The 20,138-nt window shown below is 72.5% G+C and overlaps 1 protein-coding gene across 1 annotated transcript in view; it reads right to left on the bottom strand.

Annotated features, from left to right (window-relative positions):
• The window catches only part of TMEM145 (transmembrane protein 145), a 50,820-nt gene that overhangs the window by 15,164 nt on the left and 15,518 nt on the right, over nucleotides 1-20,138 (bottom strand). The window contains 10 exon segments of the mRNA XM_089772421.1: nucleotides 2,425-2,545; nucleotides 6,280-6,452; nucleotides 7,346-7,439; nucleotides 8,795-8,873; nucleotides 9,255-9,287; nucleotides 9,366-9,476; nucleotides 11,608-11,679; nucleotides 11,754-11,838; nucleotides 11,907-12,008; nucleotides 13,055-13,141. Of these exon segments, the coding sequence (XP_089628547.1) occupies nucleotides 2,425-2,545; nucleotides 6,280-6,452; nucleotides 7,346-7,439; nucleotides 8,795-8,873; nucleotides 9,255-9,287; nucleotides 9,366-9,476; nucleotides 11,608-11,679; nucleotides 11,754-11,838; nucleotides 11,907-12,008; nucleotides 13,055-13,141 (957 nt within the window).

Here is a 20,138-nt window from a genome sequence, read left to right as displayed (position 1 = left end):
CGCGTAGAAATGGATGGGGACACGAGGGGCACGGGGGCTCACCAGGAACACGGCGTGCGCGTAGAAATGGATGGGGACACGAGGGGCACGGGGGCTCACCAGGAACACGGCGTGCGCGTAGAAATGGATGGGGACACGAGGGGCACGGGGACTCACCAGGAACACGGCGTGCGCGTAGAAGTGGATGGGGACACGAGGGGCACGGGGACTCACCAGGAACACGGCGTGCGCGTAGAAGTGGATGGGGGCACAAGGGGCACGGGGACTCACCAGGAACACGGCGTGCGCGTAGAAGTGGATGGGGGCACGAGGGGCACGGGGACTCACCAGGAACACGGCATGCGCGTAGAAGTGGATGGGGACACGAGGGGCACGAGGGGCACGGGGACTCACCAGGAACACGGCGTGCGCGTAGAAGTGGATGGGGACACGAGGGGCACGGGGACTCACCAGGAACACGGCGTGCGCGTAGAAGTGGATGGGGACACGAGGGGCACGGGGACTCACCAGGAACACGGCGTGCGCGTAGAAGTGGATGGGGGCACAAGGGGCACGGGGACTCACCAGGAACACGGCGTGCGCGTAGAAGTGGATGGGGGCACGAGGGGCACGGGGACTCACCAGGAACACGGCATGCGCGTAGAAGTGGATGGGGACACGAGGGGCACGAGGGGCACGGGGACTCACCAGGAACACGGCGTGCGCGTAGAAGTGGATGGGGACACGAGGGGCACGGGGACTCACCAGGAACACGGCGTGCGCATAGAAGTGGATGGGGACACGAGGGGCACGGGGACACACCAGGAACACGGTGTGCGCGTAGAAGTGGATGGGGACACGAGGGGCACGGGGGCTCACCAGGAACACGGCGTGCGCGTAGAAGTGGATGGGGACACGAGGGGCACGGGGACTCACCAGGAACACGGCGTGCGCGTAGAAGTGGATGGGGGCACGAGGGGCACGGGGGCTCACCAGGAACACGGCGTGCACGTAGAAGTGGATGGGGACACGAGAGGCACGGGGATTCACCAGGAACACGGCGTGCGCGTAGAAGTGGATGGGGACACGAGGGGCACGGGGACTCACCAGAAACACGGTGAGCGCGTAGAAATGGATGGGGACACGAGGGGCACGGGGGCTCACCAGGAACACGGCGTGCGCGTAGAAATGGATGGGGACACGAGGGGCACGGGGACTCACCAGGAACACAGCGTGCGCGTAGAAGTGGATGGGGACACGAGGGGCACGGGGACTCACCAGGAACACGGCGTGCGCGTAGAAGTGGATGGGGGCACAAGGGGCACGGGGACTCACCAGGAACACGGCGTGCGCGTAGAAGTGGATGGGGGCACGAGGGGCACGGGGACTCACCAGGAACACGGCATGCGCGTAGAAGTGGATGGGGACACGAGGGGCACGAGGGGCACGGGGACTCACCAGGAACACGGCGTGCGCGTAGAAGTGGATGGGGACACGAGGGGCACGGGGACTCACCAGAAACACGGTGAGCGCGTAGAAATGGATGGGGACACGAGGGGCACGGGGGCTCACCAGGAACACGGCGTGCGCGTAGAAATGGATGGGGACACGAGGGGCACGGGGACTCACCAGGAACACAGCGTGCGCGTAGAAGTGGATGGGGACACGAGGGGCACGGGGACTCACCAGGAACACGGCGTGCGCGTAGAAGTGGATGGGGGCACAAGGGGCACGGGGACTCACCAGGAACACGGCGTGCGCGTAGAAGTGGATGGGGGCACGAGGGGCACGGGGACTCACCAGGAACACGGCATGCGCGTAGAAGTGGATGGGGACACGAGGGGCACGAGGGGCACGGGGACTCACCAGGAACACGGCGTGCGCGTAGAAGTGGATGGGGACACGAGGGGCACGGGGACTCACCAGGAACACGGCGTGCGCATAGAAGTGGATGGGGACACGAGGGGCACGGGGACACACCAGGAACACGGTGTGCGCGTAGAAGTGGATGGGGACACGAGGGGCACGGGGGCTCACCAGGAACACGGCGTGCGCGTAGAAGTGGATGGGGACACGAGGGGCACGGGGACTCACCAGGAACACGGCGTGCGCGTAGAAGTGGATGGGGGCACGAGGGGCACGGGGGCTCACCAGGAACACGGCGTGCGCGTAGAAGTGGATGGGGACACGAGGGGCATGGGGGCTCACCAGGAACACGGCATGCGCGTAGAAGTGGATGGGGACACGAGGGGCACGGGGACTCACCAGGAACACGGCGTGCGCGTAGAAATGGATGGGGGCACGAGGGGCACGAGGGGCACGGGGACACACCAGGAACACGGCGTGCGCGTAGAAGTGGATGGGGACACGAGGGGCACGGGGACTCACCAGGAACACGGCGTGCGCGTAGAAGTGGATGGGGACACGAGGGGCACGGGGACTCACCAGGAACACGGCATGCGCGTAGAAATGGATGCCCAGTTGGATCCCGTTGACGATTTTCTCCCGGGCCCAGCGGGGGATGCCGAAATTGGCTATCAGCGCTGTGACCGGCACCGCAAAGAACCTGCCGGGGGGGGGGGGGGGATGAGCAGAGAAACCTCCCCCTCCCCCACCCCATGCAGCTGATCCCCCCTTCTCTGTTCTCTGCTTCCCAGCCCCGGGCCCCAGTGCATTATGGGAGGAGGCAACCACAGTCTGAGGGCGCTGGGGGCCCGGCTGTGGGGGCTCAGTGAGGTCGTGGGGCAGGCGGAGAGGGGAGGGGTCTGGGGGCGGGCTCTGGGGGGCTGGGCGGGCAGCGAAGGGGGACACTGCGTGGCGGGGGGCTCCTGTGATCACTTTGATCTCTATTCACTCGCTTTCCTTTACCGCTCGCGGGTTCACGCCCCCCCAGCCAGTGTGCACCTGGCTCCCCGGCGTGTGAGTCTAGTGCCCTGTGCTGCTCTGGCGTGACTCTGTGCGTGCCTCAGTTTCCCCGGCCACTGCAGCGCTGTCTGCACAGGAGGGGGAGGCCGGGCGGGACTCACTGGGGAGCTGGGGTCAGTCTCTGGGCGCCTGGCAGCGGATAGCGCCGGGGAGCAGGACAGCAGAGGGGCAGAGGACTGGGGGGTGAGTGAGTATTTTGGCTGGATGGGACGTAGAGGGGGGGGGACTGTCCACCCTTGCGGCCCTGGGCCCACTCCGGTTGGGCGGTCACTGGTCACTGGGGGCTGGGTTGGGCTGGGGGTGACCCCTACTGGCCGGTGTCGGTAGCACTGCCCAGCTGGGGGGCGGGCGGTCCCTGGGGCAGTGCACCTAGGCCATGGACTGGCAGCTTCCAAGATGGCCAGGGCAGGGGTGTGAGCAAAGGAAGGGGGGGCTGCCTGGGGTAGTGCGTGGCCCGTGGCTGAGGGGGCTGCCTGGGGTAGTGCGTGGCCCGTGGCTGAGGGGGGCTGCCTGGGGTAGTGCGTGGCCCGTGGCTGGGGGGGCTACCTGGGGGAGTGTGTGGCCCGTGGCTGGGGGGGCTGCCTGGGAGAGTGCGTGGCCCGTGGCTGGGGGGGCTGCCTGGGAGAGTGCGTGGCCCGTGGCTGGGGGGGCTACCTGGGGGAGTGCATGGCCCGTGGCTGGGGGGGCTGCCTGGGAGAGTGCGTGGCCCGTGGCTGGGGGGACTGCCTGGGAGAGTGCGTGGCCCGTGGCTGGGGGGGCTACCTGGGGGAGTGCGTGGCCCGTGGCTGGCGGGCTACCTGGGGGAGTGCGTGGCCCGTGGCTGGGCGGGCTACCTGGGGGAGTGCGTGGCCCGTGGCTGGGGGGGCTGCCTGGGGGAGTGCGTGGCCCGTGGCTGGGGGGGCTGCCTGGGGCGTGCGTGGCCCGTGGCTGGAAGGGGCTGCCTGGGGGCGTGCGTGGCCCGTGGCTGGGGGGGCAGTCTGGGGGAGTGCGTGGCCCGTGGCTGGGGGGGGCTGCCTGGGGGAGTGCGTGGCCTGTGGCTGGGGGGGCTGCCTGGGGGAGTGTGTGGCCCGTGGCTGGGGGGGCAGTCTGGGGGAGTGCGTGGCCCGTGGCTGGGGGGGCAGCCTGGGGGAGTGCGTGGCCCGTGGCTGGGGGGGCAGCCTGGGGGAGTGCGTGGCCCGTGGCTGGGGGGGGCAGCCTGGGGGTGTGCGTGGCCCGTGGCTGGGGGGGCAGCCTGGGGGAGTGCGTGGCCCGTGGCTGGGGGGGCAGACTGGGGGAGTGCGTGGCCCGTGGCTGGGGGGGCAGACTGGGGGCGTGCGTGGCCCGTGGCTGGGGGGGCAGTCTGGGGGAGTGCGTGGCCCGTGGCTGGGGGGGCTGCCTGGGGGAGTGCGTGGCCCGTGGCTGGGGGGGCTGCCTGGGGGAGTGCGTGGCCCATGGCTGGGGGGGCAGTCTGGGGGAGTGCGTGGCCCGTGGCTGGGGGGGCTGCCTGGGGCGTGCGTGGCCCGTGGCTGGAGGGGGCTGCCTGGGGGCGTGCGTGGCCCGTGGCTGGGGGGGCAGTCTGGGGGAGTGCGTGGCCCGTGGCTGGGGGGGGCTGCCTGGGGGAGTGCGTGGCCTGTGGCTGGGGGGGCTGCCTGGGGGAGTGTGTGGCCCGTGGCTGGGGGGGCAGTCTGGGGGAGTGCGTGGCCCGTGGCTGGGGGGGCAGCCTGGGGGAGTGCGTGGCCCGTGGCTGGGGGGGCAGCCTGGGGGAGTGCGTGGCCCGTGGCTGGGGGGGCAGCCTGGGGGTGTGCGTGGCCCGTGGCTGGGGGGGCAGCCTGGGGGAGTGCGTGGCCCGTGGCTGGGGGGGCAGACTGGGGGAGTGCGTGGCCCGTGGCTGGGGGGGCAGACTGGGGGCGTGCGTGGCCCGTGGCTGGGGGGGCAGTCTGGGGGAGTGCGTGGCCCGTGGCTGGGGGGGCTGCCTGGGGGAGTGCGTGGCCCGTGGCTGGGGGGGCTGCCTGGGGGAGTGCGTGGCCCGTGGCTGGGGGGGCTGCCTGGGGGAGTGCGTGGCCCGTGGCTGGGGGGGCTGCCTGGGGGAGTGCGTGGCCCGTGGCTGGGGGGGCTGCCTGGGGGAGTGCGTGGCCCATGGCTGGGGGGGCAGTCTGGGGGAGTGCGTGGCCCGTGGCTGGGGGGGCAGTCTGGGGGAGTGCGTGGCCCGTGGCTGGGGGGACAGTCTGGGGGAGTGCGTGGCCCGTGGCTGGGGGGACAGTCTGGGGGAGTGCGTGGCCCATGGCCCGTGGCTGGGGGGCAGCCTGGGGGAGTGCGTGGCCCGTGGCTGGGGGGACAGTCTGGGGGAGTGCGTGGCCCGTGGCTGGGGGGGCAGTCTGGGGGAGTGCGTGGCCCGTGGCTGGGGGGGCAGTCTGGGGGAGTGCGTGGCCCGTGGCTGGGGGGGCAGTCTGGGGGAGTGCGTGGCCCGTGGCTGGGGGGGCAGTCTGGGGGAGTGCGTGGCCCATGGCCCGTGGCTGGGGGGACAGTCTGGGGGAGTGCGTGGCCCGTGGCTGGGGGGGGCAGCCTGGGGGAGTGCGTGGCCCGTGGCTGGGGGGCAGTCTGGGGGAGTGCGTGGCCCGTGGCTGGGGGGGCAGTCTGGGCTGGGCAAACATGAAGAGAAGAGACTGAGCCGTGTACTGGGGGCTCGGGGGCCCGTGTGCTCTGCCCCAAGGGGTCCGGGGCCGCCTGCCCTGACTCCGATGCCCACGTGGAAGCCGGGCTGGGCTGTGTCCTGGAGCAGCAATAGCCCCTCCCAGTGCTACTGGGCGGAGGAGTGGCCCCTGGCTGCGGGGGGTGCAGGGCGGGGGGCCCCTGACGCGCTGCCACACGGCTCAGGGGGAAGGAGCCGCGCTGGGCGGGGGGCTGCTCAGGGCCCTTTCCCAGGTCTGGCTGCGCCTCGCCGCGCTCCCTGCCTGGCTGCGCGGCCTTGGGGGCTGCGGGGTCCGGGGCCTGGGGGGCTGCGGGGCCCGGGGCCTTGGGGGCTGTGGGGTCCGGGGCCTTGGGGGCTGCGGGGCCCGGGGCCTTGGGGGCTGTGGGGTCCGGGGCCTTGGGGGCTGTGGGGCCCGGGATCCTGGGGGCTGCGGGGTCCGGGGCCTGGGGGGCTGTGGGGCCCGGGGCCTGGGGGGCTGTGGGGCCCGGGGCCTGGGGGGCTGCGGGGTCCGGGGCCTGGGGGGCTGTGGGGCCCGGGGCCTGGGGGGCTGCGGGGTCCGGGGCCTGGGGGGCTGTGGGGCCCGGGATCCTGGGGGCTGCGGGGCCCGGGGTCTGGGGGGCTGTGGGGCCCGGGGCCTGGGGGGCTGTGGGGCCCGGGATCCTGGGGGCTGCGGGGCCCGGGGCCTGGGGGGCTGCGGGGCGACTCACCACAGGGTGTAGGCGGCGAAGAAGGGCACGTAGAAAGGCTGTTTCTCAGGGCACTGCTTGAGCGTGGTGAGCACAGCGTAGCAGAACCACACGTAGGCCAGGAACTGCAGCGCGATCAGCCCGTACCCCGCCGGCGACTCGTAGGTGTAGAGCACCTGCGCCGGGTCGAAGAACTGCCCCCCGCGTCAGCACGTCTGCCCCCTGCCCCCTGCCCCGCGTCAGCACGTCTGCCCCCTGCCCCCCGCCCCGCGTCAGCACGTCTGCCCCCTGCCCCCTGCCCCGCGTCAGCACGTCTGCCCCCTGCCCCCTGCCCCGCGTCAGCACGTCTGCCCCCTGCCCCCTGCCCCGCGTCAGCACGTCTGCCCCCTGCCCCCTGCCCCGCGTCAGCACGTCTGCCCCCCTGCCCCCTGCCCCGCGTCAGCACGTCTGCCCCCTGCCCCGCGTCAGCACGTCTGCCCCGCGTCAGCACGTCTGCCCCCTGCCCCCCGCCCCGCGTCAGCACGTCTGCCCCCTGCCCCCTGCCCCGCGTCAGCACGTCTGCCCCCTGCCCCGCGTCAGCACGTCTGCCCCCCGCGTCAGTCTGCCCCCCCCGCGTCAGCACGTCTGCCCCCCGCCCCACATCAGCACGTCTGCCCCCCGCCCCGCGTCAGCACGTCTGCCCCCCGCGTCAGTCTGCCCCCCGCGTCAGCACGTCTGCCCCCCCGTGTCAGTCTGCCCCCCGCCCCGCGTCAGCACGTCTGCCCCCCGCGTCAGTCTGCCCCCCCCGCGTCAGCACGTCTGCCCCCCGCGTCAGTCTGCCCCCCCCGCGTCAGCACGTCTGCCCCCCGCCCCGCGTCAGCACGTCTGCCCCCGCCCCCTCTCCTGTGTCAGTGGTGCTGCCCTCGCTGACCCACATGGCCCCAGCCCTCAGCTGCCCTGTGACACGGGGGGCTCCATGCGGGGGCTGGGAGGGGGCAGCCGAGCATCCTGAGGGATGGAGGCTACCGGGGGTGGGGGGGCCCGGGGGTGGGGCTCTGGGCAGGAGGGTTCTGGGGGTTGGGAATGTCCCTGCCGGGGGGGGTCTCACCTCGGCCTCATAGATGAAGAGCACGACGTGGGTGATGGTGTAGAGCGTCATGTAGACCGACAGCTTCACCGACCCTGTGTGGCTGATCCGGCCCCTGGGGGGAGTCGTGAGCTGGGACCCCCCCCTCCAGCGCCCCCACGGCTCCCCGCCCCTTCATGGCCCCCCCAGCACCCGCACTCCCCTTCATGGCCCCCCCAGCACCCCCGCCCCTTCATTGCCCCCCCAGCGCCCCCACGGCCCCCCCACCCCTTCATGGCCCCCCAGCACCCGCACTCCCCTTCATGGCCCCCCCAGCACCCCCGCCCCTTCATTGCCCCCCCAGCGCCCCCACGGCCCCCCGCCCCTTCATTGCCCCCCCAGCGCCCCCACGGCCCCCCCACCCCTTCATTGCCCCCCCAGCGCCCCCCCAGACCCCCGCCCCTTCATTGCCCCCCAGCGCCCCCACGGCCCCCTGCCCCTGCACTCCCTGTTTGCTATAGTTCATGTCCGTGCCTCAGTTTCCCTGGGCACTGCCGGGGCCTGGCTGGGATGGGAGTTCTGGGTGGCTCTCACCCGGGGGTGCCAGAGCCTGGCGCCTTCACAAGGGCCCAGGCTGGGGGGAGCGACCGGGGGACCCCTCACCTGGGGGCGGGACAGAGGGGGGTGGGGCTGCCGGCAGGCTGGGACCGGTTGCTAGGGGTGGGAGGGGGCCTCTGCTGGTGGAGGCCAGGGGGGCAGGGCCCTGGCTCTAGATCCCCCCCCCGGGCTGGGCTGGCTGCGCCTGGCTCCTGTGACAAGTCCTAGGACCCGACAGACCTTCTCTTCTACCTGCCGCCAGAGAGTCCCCTCTGGCTGGGGGGCAGGGTCCAGGGACCCCCCAACGCCCCTTCACTCTACTCTCCAGCCCCCTTCAGTGCCCCCCATTCCTTGTTGCCCCACAGCCCGTTTCACTGGCCCCCTCCAGGCCGCCCTGCCCCCCCCCACTGCCCCGGCCCCGCGGGGCCCCCCCATTGCCCCGGCCCCGCGGGGCCCCCCCCCCCCGGCCCCGCGGGACCCCCCCCACTGCCCCGGCCCCGTGGGGCCCCCCCCCCACTGCCCCGGCCCTGCAGGGCCCCCACTGCCCCGGCCCCGCGGGACCCCCCCCTGCCCCCAGCCCCGCGGGCCCCCCCACTGCCCCAGCCCCGTGGGGCCCCCCACTGCCCCGGCCCCGCGGGACCCCCCCACTGCCCCGGCCCCGCGGGACCCCCCCCCACTGCCCCAGCCCCGCGGGGCCCCCCACTGCCCCAGCCCCGTGGGGCCCCCCCACTGCCCCGGCCCCGCGGGACCCCCCCACTGCCCCGGCCCCGCGGGACCCCCCCCACTGCCCCAGCCCCGCGGGGCCCCCCACTGCCCCAGCCCCGTGGGGCCCCCCACTGCCCCGGCCCCGCGGGACCCCCCCCACTGCCCCGGCCCCGTGGGACCCCCCCATACCTGGTGACAGTGAAGCCTTTCCCCAGCAGGATGAGCATGAGGAGGAAGACGAGGAAGCTGACAGAGAAGAGCAGCTTGGCTGGGAAGAGAGGGGGGTTGGGCTCTGGCACAGACCCCCCTCCCCGCCTGCTCGGCCCCCGGCCAGGACCCCGACCCTCGGCACAGCCAGCCCCTCCCTGCCGGAGCCCAGGCCACAGGGCCTAGAGCCGGGGGGCCGCGGGGCCCGGGATGGGGGGCTCCTGGACCCAGCCGCGTCGTCCCCGGGCCTTGCCCAGACGGCAGGTTCCCAACCTGTGCGAGACCCTGGTGCAGCCCGGGGGGGGGGGTTGCTGGCACCTCCCCTCCCCCCATCTCCGCGCTCCCAGGCTGAGCCCCTCCCCGCCCGGCCCCCACCCGGCCCCCTCCCGGCACCCGCCCGGCCCCTGCCCGGCCCCCTCCCGGCCCCCCCGCAGGCACCCACCCAGGATCTTCAAGCTGCTGCTGCTGGCCCCCCCTCCCCTGCTCCCCCACCTCCCCCCCGCCCGCCCCCCAGCCCACCCCCGCGTGTGGCTGACTGTCCCCAGAGCACCACCTCCCCCCACTGCCCCCCAACCCACAGCCCCTGCTCACTCACCCTCCACGCCAGCTGCCATCATGAACATTTTGTAGGTGGTGTGGAGCAGCTGGCGTCCCTTGAGCAGATCTGAGAAGGGGGTTAGTGAGGGGCTGGGGGCCCCAGAACCCTCCCCCCAGGACACGGCTTCCCCTCCCCCACACTTCCACCTTGGGGGGCGTCGTCTCGGATCACAAAGCTCCATTACGGTGAGGACGGACCTGGGCCCCCAGGGGCAGGGCCCCCTCCCCGGCTCCATCCCCGCAGGCCCCAGGGGAAGGGCCCCCCCCCCCGGCTCCATCCCCGCAGGCCCCCCCCCGGCTCCATCCCCGCAGGCCCCAGGGGAAGGGCCCCCCCCCCCGGCTCCATCCCCGCAGGCCCCCCCCGGCTCCATCCCCGCAGGCCCCCCCCGGCTCCATCCCCGCAGGCCCCCCCCCCCCGGCTCCATCCCCGCAGGCCCCCAGGGGAAGGGCCCCCCCCTGGCTCCATCCCCGCAGGCCCCCAGGGGAAGAGCCCCCCACTCCCGGCTCCATCCCCGCAGGCCCCCAGGGGAAGAGCCCCCCACTCCCGGCTCCATCCCCGCAGGCCCCCAGGGGAAGGGCCCCCCCCCCGGCTCCATCCCCGCAGGCCCCCAGGGGAAGAGCCCCCCCCCCGGCTCCATCCCCGCAGGCCCCCAGGGGAAGAGCCCCCCCCCGGCTCCATCCCCGCAGGCCCCCAGGGGAAGGGCCCCCCCCCGGCTCCATCCCCGCAGGCGCCCCCCCCCCCGGCTCCATCCCCGCAGGCCCCCAGGGGAAGGGCCCCCCCCCGGCTCCATCCCCGCAGGCCCCCAGGGGAAGGGCCCCCCCCCGGCTCCATCCCCGCAGGCCCCCAGGGGCAGGCCCCCCCCGGCTCCATCCCCGCAGGCCCCCAGGGGCAGGCCCCCCCCCGGCTCCATCCCCGCAGGCCCCCAGGGGCAGGCCCCCCCCGGCTCCATCCCCACAGGCCCCCAGGGGCAGGCCCCCCCCCGGCTCCATCCCCGCAGGCCCCCAGGGGAAGGGCCCCCCCCCCGGCTCCATCCCCGCAGGCCCCCAGGGGAAGGGCCCCCCCCCGGCTCCATCCCCCCAGACCCCCAGAGGAAGGCCCCCCACTCCCGGCTCCATCCCCCCAGACCTGGGCCCCCAGGGGAAGGGCCCCCCACTCCCGGCTCCATCCCCACAGACCTGGGCCCCCAGGGCAGGGCCCCCCCTCCCGGCTCCATCACCCCAGACCCCCAGGGGAAGGGCCCCCCACTCCCGGCTCCATCCCCCCAGACCTGGGCCCCCAGGGCAGGGCCCCTCCTCCCGGCTCCATCCCCCCAGACCTGGACCCCCAGGGCAGGGCCCCCCCCCCGGCTCCATCCCCCAGGCCCCAGGGCCCAGGGCAGGGCCCCCCCTCCCGGCTCCATCCCCCCAGACCTGGGCCCCCAGGGCAGGGCCCCCCCCTTCCAGCTCCATCCCCCAGGCCCCAGGGCCCAGGGCAGGGCCCCCCACTCCCGGCTCCATCCCCACAGACCTGGGCCCCCAGGGCAGGGCCCCCCCCTCCCGGCTCCATCACCCCAGACCCCCAGGGGAAGGGCCCCCCACTCCCGGCTCCATCCCCCCAGACCTGGGCCCCCAGGGCAGGGCCCCTCCTCCCGGCTCCATCCCCCCAGACCTGGGCCCCCAGGGGAAGGGCCCCCCACTCCCGGCTCCATCCCCACAGACCTGGGCCCCCAGGGCAGGGCCCCCCCCTCCCGGCTCCATCACCCCAGACCCCCAGGGGAAGGGCCCCCCACTCCCGGCTCCATCCCCCCAGACCTGGGCCCCCAGGGCAGGGCCCCTCCTCCCGGCTCCATCCCCCCAGACCTGGGCCCCCAGGGGAAGGGCCCCCCACTCCCGGCTCCATCCCCACAGACCTGGGCCCCCAGGGCAGGGCCCCCCCCTCCCGGCTCCATCACCCCAGACCCCCAGGGGAAGGGCCCCCCACTCCCGGCTCCATCCCCCCAGACCTGGGCCCCCAGGGCAGGGCCCCTCCTCCCGGCTCCATCCCCCCAGACCTGGGCCCCCAGGGCAGGGCCCCCCCCTCCCGGCTCCATCCCCCAGGCCCCAGGGCCCAGGGCAGGGCCCCCCACTCCCGGCTCCATCCCCACAGACCTGGGCCCCCAGGGCAGGGCCCCCCCCCGGCTCCATCCCCCAGGCCCCAGGGCAGGGCCCCCCGTACTCACAGCCGAAGTAGCAGGAGAGGAGGAGGATGGCGAGGAAGATGAGGAGGAAGGTGATGTCGGTCTCCAGGATGCCTGGAGGGGCAGGGGGGTTAATGCCGGAGGGACCCCCCCGGGGCAGAGCCCCCCCACCCCAGCCCGGGACCCACCGAACTCGTCGGCGGAGAAGTGGCGGGTCCAGAAGGACTTGCCGTTGGTCAGCACCATCTCGTACTCCAGCTCCAGCCCATCGCCCTGCGGGGGGGTCAGAGGTCAGAGGTCGTGCCCGGGGGCCGGGGGCCGGGGGGCGCAGCCAGACTCACCCCGCACTTGCTGAGGGCCACGTACCACCAGCGCTCGCGCACCGAGCGGAAACTCCGCCCACTGGCGCAGCTCAGATAGCGCCCCGCGCCCTGCGTCAGCACCTGCGGAGAGACGGGCACCAGCGTGGGGCGGAGTCCTGGGGGGTGCTGGGGGGTACCCGGGGGCACCAGCGTGGGGGGGAGTCCTGGGGGGTCCTGGGGGGTACCCGGGGGCACCAGCGTGGGGGGAGTCCTGGGGGGTCCTGGGGGGTACCCGGGGGCACCAGCGTGGGGGGGAGTCCTGGAGGGTGCTGGGGGATACCCGGGGGTACCAGAGTGGGGGGCGTGAGTCCTTGGGGGAGGGTGCTGGGAGTACTAGGGGGCACCAGAGTGGGGGGGTGAGTCCTTGGGGGAGGGTGCGGGGGTACCCGGGGGCACCAGAGTGGGGGGGGTGAGTCCTTGGGGGAGGGTGCTGGGGGTACCCGGGGGCACCAGAGTGGGGGGGGTGAGTCCTTGGGGGAGGGTGCTGGGGGGTACCCGGGGGTACCAGAGTGGGGGGCGAGTCCTTGGGGGAGGGTGCTGGGGGTACTAGGGGGCACCAGAGTGGGGGGGTGAATCCTTGGGGGAGGGTGCTGGGGGTACCCGGGGGCACCAGAGTGGGGGGGGTGAGTCCTTGGAGGTGGGTGCTGGGGGGTACCCGGGGGCACCAGAGTGGGGGGGGTGAGTCCTTGGGGGAGGGTGCTTTGGGGGTACCCGGCGGCGGGCGCTGGAGGGGCAGGTGCCCGGGGGCGGGTGCCCAAATTTGCTTCAAGGTCTGTTGGGGCAGACACCTCCCACGAGTGCTGGCAGCCGGGGCCCCTCCTCTCTTGCCAGGGCCTGGGGACCCTACCCAGCACCCCAACCAGGCGCACCACGTGGGGGTTTGGCAGGGGTTGCGGGGGAGCACAGTGGGGGCCGGGGGGGTCACAGGAGTTGCGGGGGAGTTACTGGGGAGTTGGAGGGTCGCAGGGGGTTTGCAGGGCCCTACCTGGCACCCCAACCAGGCGCACCACGTGGGGGGCTGTGGGGAGTTGCAGGGGGGGGTCACGATGGAGTTTGGGGGGGTTCACAGGGATCATGGGGGGGTTACTGGGGCGCTGGAAGGTCGCAGGGGGGTCGCGGGGCCCTACCTGGCACCCCGACCAGGCGTACTGCGTGGTGAGGTTAATGACCTGGTTGTTTTCCGGGCGGATCACAGACTCCTTCATCAGGCAGTCCTGGGGGGAGCAGAGGGGTGAGCCCTGGAGACCCCAAACCCCGAGGCCAGGAGGGGGCCCGCGAAGGGCGAGGAGCCACCTGGTGCCTGGCAGGCTGGGCCGCGGGTGTTCCTTGCCGCCGGAGGGATTCCCAGTCTGACGGGTGCCCCCGCATGCGGCCGGCCGGCACTGCCCCGGGCCAGCAACGTGTGCAGGCATCTGAGCCGGGATCCTGCCGCTCTGGCTCAGCCGGGCGTCCACCCAGCGCCATGTCCCGCTCCCTCCAGCGATCCCGACTCGCCACGTCCACCCAGCGCCGTGTCCCGCTCCCGCAGCGACCCCGACTCGCCACGTCCACCCAGCGCCGTGTCCCGCTCCCGCCAGCGACCCCGACTCGCCACGTCCACCCAGCGCCGTGTCCCGCTCCTGCAGCGATCCCGACTCGCCACGTCCACCCAGCGCCGTGTCCCGCTCCCCCCAGCGACCCCGACCCGCCACGTCCACCCAGTGCCGTGTCCCGCTCCCGCAGCGATCCCGACTCGCCACGTCCACCCAGCGCCGTGTCCCGCTCCCGCCAGCGATCCCGACTCGCCACGTCCACCCAGCGCCGTGTCCCGCTCCCGCCAGCGACCCCGACTCGCCACGTCCACCCAGCGCCGTGTCCCGCTCCCGCAGCGATCCCGATCCGCCACGTCCACCCAGCACCATGTCCAGCTCCCGCCAACGACCCCGACCCGCCACGTCCACCCAGCGCCGTGTCCCGCTCCCGCCAGCGACCCCGACTCGCCACGTCCACCCAGCGCCGTGTCCCGCTCCCGCCAGCGACCCCGACTCGCCATGTCCACCCAGCGCCATGTCCCGCTCCCGCAGCGATCCCGACTCGCCACGTCCACCCAGCGCCGTGTCCCGCTCCCGCAGCGATCCCGACCCGCCACGTCCACCCAGCGCCATGTCCCACTCCCGCCAGCGACCCCGACCCGCCACGTCCACCCAGCGCCGTGTCCCGCTCCCGCAGCGATCCCGACCCGCCACGTCCACCCAGCGCCATGTCCCGCTCCCTCCAGCGACCCCGACCCGCCACGTCCACCCAGCGCCCTGTCCCGCTCCCACAGCGATCCCGACTCGCCACATCCACCCAGCGCCCTGTCCCACTCCCGCCAGCGACCCCGACCCACCACGTCCACCCAGCGCCGTGTCCCACTCCCGCAGCGATCCCGACTCGCCATGTCCACCCAGCGCCGTGTCCCGCTCCCGCCAGCGACCCCGACTCGCCACGTCCACCCAGCGCCGTGTCCCGCTCCCGCAGCGATCCCGACTCGCCACGTCCACCCAGCGCCATGTCCCGCTCCCGCCAGCGACCCCGACCCGCCATGTCCACCCAGCGCCGTGTCCCGCTCCTGCCAGCGACCCCGACCTGCCACGTCCACCCAGCGCCGTGTCCCGCTCCCGCCCCCGCCAGTGACCCCGACTCGCCACGTCCACCCAGCACCGTGTCCCGCTCCCGCAGCGATCCCGACTCGCCACGTCCACCCAGCACCGTGTCCCGCTCCCGCAGCGATCCCGACTCGCCACGTCCACCCAGCGCCGTGTCCCGCTCCCGCCCCCGCCAGTGACCCCGACTCGCCACGTCCACCCAGCGCCGTGTCCCGCTCCCGCAGCGATCCCGACTCGCCACGTCCACCCAGCACCGTGTCCCGCTCCCGCAGCGATCCCGACCCGCCACGTCCACCCAGCGCCGTGTCCCGCTCCCGCCAGCGACCCTGACTCACCACGTCCACCCAGCGACGTGTCCCGCTCCTGCCAGCGACCCCGACCCGCCACGTCCACCCAGCGCCCTGTCCCGCACCCGCCAGCCACCCCGACCTGCCACGTCCACCCAGCGCCATGTCCCGCTCCCGCAGCGATCCCGACCCGCCACGTCCACCCAGCGCCGTCTCCCGCTCCCGCCAGCAACCCTGACCCGCCACGTCCATCCAGCGCCATGTCCCGCTCCCGCCAGCAACCCCAACCCACCACGTCCACCCAGCGCCGTGTCCCGCTCCCGCCAGCAACCCCGACCTGCCACGTCCACCCAGCACCGTGTCCCGCTCCCGCCAGCCACCCCGACCCGCCACGGCCACCCAGCGCCGTGTCCCGCTCCCGCCAGCCACCCCGACCCACCACGTCCACCCAGCGCCATGTCCCACTCCCGCCAGCGATCCTGACACGCCACATCCACCCAGCGCTGTGTCCCCCTCCTGCCAGCGATCCCGACCCACCACGTCCACCCAGCGCCGTGTCCCACTCTCGCAGCGATCCCGACGCGCCACGTCCACCCAGCACCGTGTCCCGCTCCCGCCAGCCACCCCGACCCGCCACGTCCACCCAGCGCCATGTCCCTCTCCCGCCAGCAACCCCGACCCGCCACATCCACCCAGCACCGTGTCCCGCTCCTGCCAGCAATCCCGACCTGCCACGTCCACCCAGAGCCGTGTCCCGCTCCCGCCAGTGACCCTGACCCGCCACGTCCACCCAGTGCCGTCTCCAGCTCCCGCCAGCAACCCCGACCCGCCACGTCCACCCAGCGCCATGTCCCTCTCCTGCCAGCGACCCCGACCCGCCACGTCCACCCAGCGCCGTATCCCGCTCCCGCCAGTGACCCCGACCTGCCACGTCCACCCAGCGCCCTATCCCGCTCCCGCCAGCCACCCCGACCCGCCACGTCCACCCATCGCCGTGTCCCACTCCCGCCAGGGATCCCGACCCGTCACGTCCACCCAGCGCCGTGTCCCACTCCCGCCAGCGATCCTGACACGCCACTTCCATCCAGCGCTGTGTCCCCCTCCCGCCAGCGATCCCGACCCACCACGTCCACCCAGCGCCGTGTCCCACTCCCGCAGCGATCCCGACCCGCCACGTCCACCCAGCGCCGTGTCCCGCTCCCGCCAGCCACCCCGACCCGCCACGTCCACCCAGCGCCATGTCCCTCTCCCGCCAGCAACCCCGACCCGCCACGTCCACCCAACACCGTGTCCCGCTCCTGCCAGCAACCCCGACCTGCCACGTCCACCCAGAGCCGTGTCCCGCTCCCGCCAGTGACCCTGACCCGCTACGTCCACCCAGAGCCGTGTCCCGCTCCCACCAGTGACCCTGACCCGCCACGTCCACCCAGTGCCGTCTCCCGCTCCCGCCAGCAACCCCGACCTGCCACGTCCACCCAGCGCCATGTCCCTCTCCCGCCAGCAACCCCGACCCGCCACGTCCACCCAGCACCGTGTCCCGCTCCTGCCAGCAACCCCGACCTGCCACGTCCACCCAGCGCCGTGTCCCGCTCCCGCCAGCCACCCCGACCCACCACGTCCACCCAGTGCCATGTCCTGCTCCCGCCAGCGACCCCGACCCGCCATGTCCACCCAGCGCCGTGTCCCGCTCTCGCAGCGATCCCGACCCGCCACGTTCACCCAGCGCCATGACCCGCTCCTGCCCCCGACCCGCCACATCCACCCAGCGCCGTATCCCGCTCCCGCCAGTGACCCCTACCTGCCACGTCCACCCAGTGCCCTGTCCCACTCCCGCCAGCCACCCCGACCCGCCACGTCCACCCAGCGCCATGTCCCACTCCCGCCAGCGATCCCGACACGCCACATCCACCCAGTGCCGTGTCCCCCTCCCGCCAGCGATCCCGACACGCCACATCCACCCAGCGCTGTGTCCCCCTCCCGCCAGCGATCCCGACACGCCACGTCCACCCAGCACCGTGTCCCGCTCCCGCAGCGATCCCGACCCGCCACGTCCACCCAGCACTGTGTCCCGCTCCCGCCAGCCACCCCAACCCGCCACGTCCAACCAGCGCCGTGTCCTCCTCCCGCCAGCGATCCCAACCCGCCACGTCCACCCAGCGCCGTGACCCGCTCCCGCCGGAGATCCCGACCCGCCACGTCCACCCAGCACCGTGACCCACTGCTGCCAGTGATCCCGACCTGCCACATCCACCCAGCGCCGTGTCCCGCTCCCGCCAGCGACCCCGACCCGCCGCTTCCAACCAGCGCCATGTCCCCCTCTCGCCAGCGATCTCGACCAGCCACGTCCACCCAGTGCCGTGTCCCCCTCTCGCCAGTGACCTTGACCTACCACATCCACCCAGGGCCATGTCCCGCTCCCGCCAGCCACCCCAACCCACCACGTCCACCCAGCGCCGTGTCCCGCTCCCACCAGCCACCCCGACCCACCACGTCCACCCAGCGCGTTGTCCTCCTCTTGCCAGCAACCCTGACCCGCCGTGTCCACCCAGCACTGTGTTCCGCTCCCACCAGCGATCCCGACCCATCACGTTCACCCAGCGCCATGTCCCGCTCCTGCCAGCGATCCTGCCCCGAGCTCAGGGGAGTGAAGGGAATCAGGCAGGATCTGAGCCATCGGAGGGATCCCAGGGTATGTCGCTCCCTTTGGATCCCAGGGTATGTCTACACTACAAAGTTACTTCGAACTAACGGACGTTAGTTCAAATTAACTTTGATAGGCACTACACTAGCGCTCCGTTAGTTCGAACTTAATTTGAACTAGTGGAGCGTTTGAACTAGGAAAACCTCATTGTACGAGGGCTAAGCCTGGTTCGAACTTACTAGTTCTAATTAAGGGCTGTGTGGCCACTTAATTCGAACTAGTGGGAGGCTAGCCCTCCCCAGCTTTCCCTGGTGGCCACTCTGGGCACCACCAGGGAAACTCATCTGCCCCCCTCCTGGACCCGGACCCCTTAAAAGGGCACGGGCTGGCTAAGGTGCCCATGGCCAGGTGCAAGCCTGCCAGCACCCAGCCAGCAGACCCTACACCTGGCACGGTACAGAGCCACCCACCCGATGCCCCCCAGCCCACCCCCTCTTCCCGGGACCAGGCTGGCGGCTCCCGGGAGCTTGCCCAGGACCGCAAGAGGCGGGCACCTGCCTGGGCTAGTGCGGACATCGTGGACCTCGTCCACAACCTCCGCACTAGGCACAGGAAAGGGGCCGGCTAGGGCAGGAGAGCTGCCAGCCTGGCCACCGAGGAGCAGGTTTGCATGAAAATCAAGGTGGTCCACTGAGACCCCCGACCCTGAGCCCTGAGCTTACAATGGCCGTCCTGGGTAAGACCAAAGGTCCATCTAGCCCAGTAGCCAGTCTGTCGACAGCGGCCAACCCTAGGGACCCTGGAGGGGATGGACCAAAGACAGTGACCAAGCCATTTGTCTCGTGCCATCCATCTCCAGCCTTCCACAAACTTCGGGCAGGGACACCACTCCTACCCCCTGGCTAATACCACTCCATGGACCCAACCTCCATGGCTTGATCTCACTTCTCTTTAAACTCTGTTCTAGTTCTAGCCTTCACAGCCTCCTGCAGCAAGGAGTTCCACAGGTTGACTCTTTGCTTTGTGAAGAACAACTTTCTGTTACTAGTTTGAAGCCTGCTACCCATTCCTTTCCTTTGGTGTCCTCTAGTCCTTCTTTATGGGAACTAATGAAGAACTTTTCTGTATGCACCCGCTCCACCCCACTCATGCGTTTATAGATCTCTGTCATATCCCCCCTCAGTCTCCTCTTCTCTAAGCTGAAAAGTCCCAGTCTCTGTAGCCTCTCTTCATATGGGACCTGTTCCCAACCCCTGATCATGTTAGTTGCCCTCCCCTCTCCCAGCCTTTCTCTTCCCCTCTCCCACCTCCTTTTCCCAGTCTCCCCCAGTTTTGTTCAATAAAGAAAGATTCTATTTTTGAACGCACGTTTTCTTTATTTTGTACATGAGGAAGGGGGTCTAGGGAGGGGTAAGTGGAATGAGGTGAGGGAGGAATGGGGCACGAGCCCCCGATGGGGAGGACTGGGGGGCTCTGTGGGCTTCTCGGGGTGGAAGCTCTCCTGAAGCCCCTTGATGGACCCCCCCTGCGGATGGCAGCCCATCCCCCGCCCGACCACCCTTGCACAGCCTGGCACCCCACCCACTGCCCCGGTACAGCCCATCCCCCGCCCAACCGCTCTGGCACAGCCTGGCACTCCACCCACTGCCCCGGCACAGCCCATCCCCCACCCGATCGCCCCCGGCACAGCCTGGCACCCCACCGACTGCCCCGGCACAGCCCATCCCCCGCCCGACCGCCCCCGCACGGCCTGGCACCCCACCGACTGCCCCAGCACAGACCATCCCCCGCCCGACCGCCCCGGCACAGCCTGGCACCCCACCGACTGCCCCAGCACAGACCATCCCCCGCCCGACCGCCCCGGCACAGCCTGGCACCCCACCGACTGCCCCAGCACAGCCCATCCCCCGCCCGACCGCCCCGGCACAGCCTGGCACCCCACCGACTGCCCCGGCACAGCCCATCCCCCGCCCGACCGCCCCGGCACAGCCTGGCATTGCCTGACCAACTGCCCCAGCCCTTCGCCCCTGGCTGCCACGTGCTCCATCTGTCCCAGTAAGGCCGAGCGTGGGGCCGCTACGCCCCCTGGGCTCGGGGACTGCCCTATGGGGTGCAGCAATCCACAGGACCGTGGGGCGGGGCGTCTGCCACACACGGCCTGGCACACGCAACAGCCGGGCCAGGTCACCCCTCCCCGTGACACAGCAACAGCCGGGCCAGGTCACCCCTCCCCGTGACACCGCCACAGCCGGGCCAGCGTCCGGCCCCACGGCCCACCCAGACTGAGGGCCGCTGGGCCGACCATCCGGGCTGCCAGCTGGAGCCAACGGTCCAGGCCCTGCACCAGGTCCCGGGCAAGTAAAGAATTTGTTCCCACCCAGCTTCTGGTCCCCGGCCAACACTGTTCCGGCATCTCAGGCTGGCGCGGAGCGCTCTGACCGCCGTCCATTTCACCCTGCACTGTGGCTGTCAGCTTAATGCACACACCCGCCCACAACTGCCCTGGCCAGTCTGTGCCAGGGGCATCTGCTCCCATTTCTGCTGAGGTGGCTGTCAGCAAACCAGACCCTCCAGCAAACCACACCCCCAGCAAACTACAACCCTAGCAAACCAGACCCCCAGCAAACTACACCCCTAGCAAACCAGACCCTCCAGC

Source organism: Pelodiscus sinensis, chromosome 22 (genome assembly GCF_052426305.1).
Source record: "Pelodiscus sinensis isolate ZL-2025 chromosome 22, ASM5242630v1, whole genome shotgun sequence".
NCBI lineage: Eukaryota > Metazoa > Chordata > Testudines > Trionychidae > Pelodiscus > Pelodiscus sinensis.
Note: the sequence above shows the minus strand (reverse complement) of the source record. Positions and strands in the feature narration are given on the sequence as shown.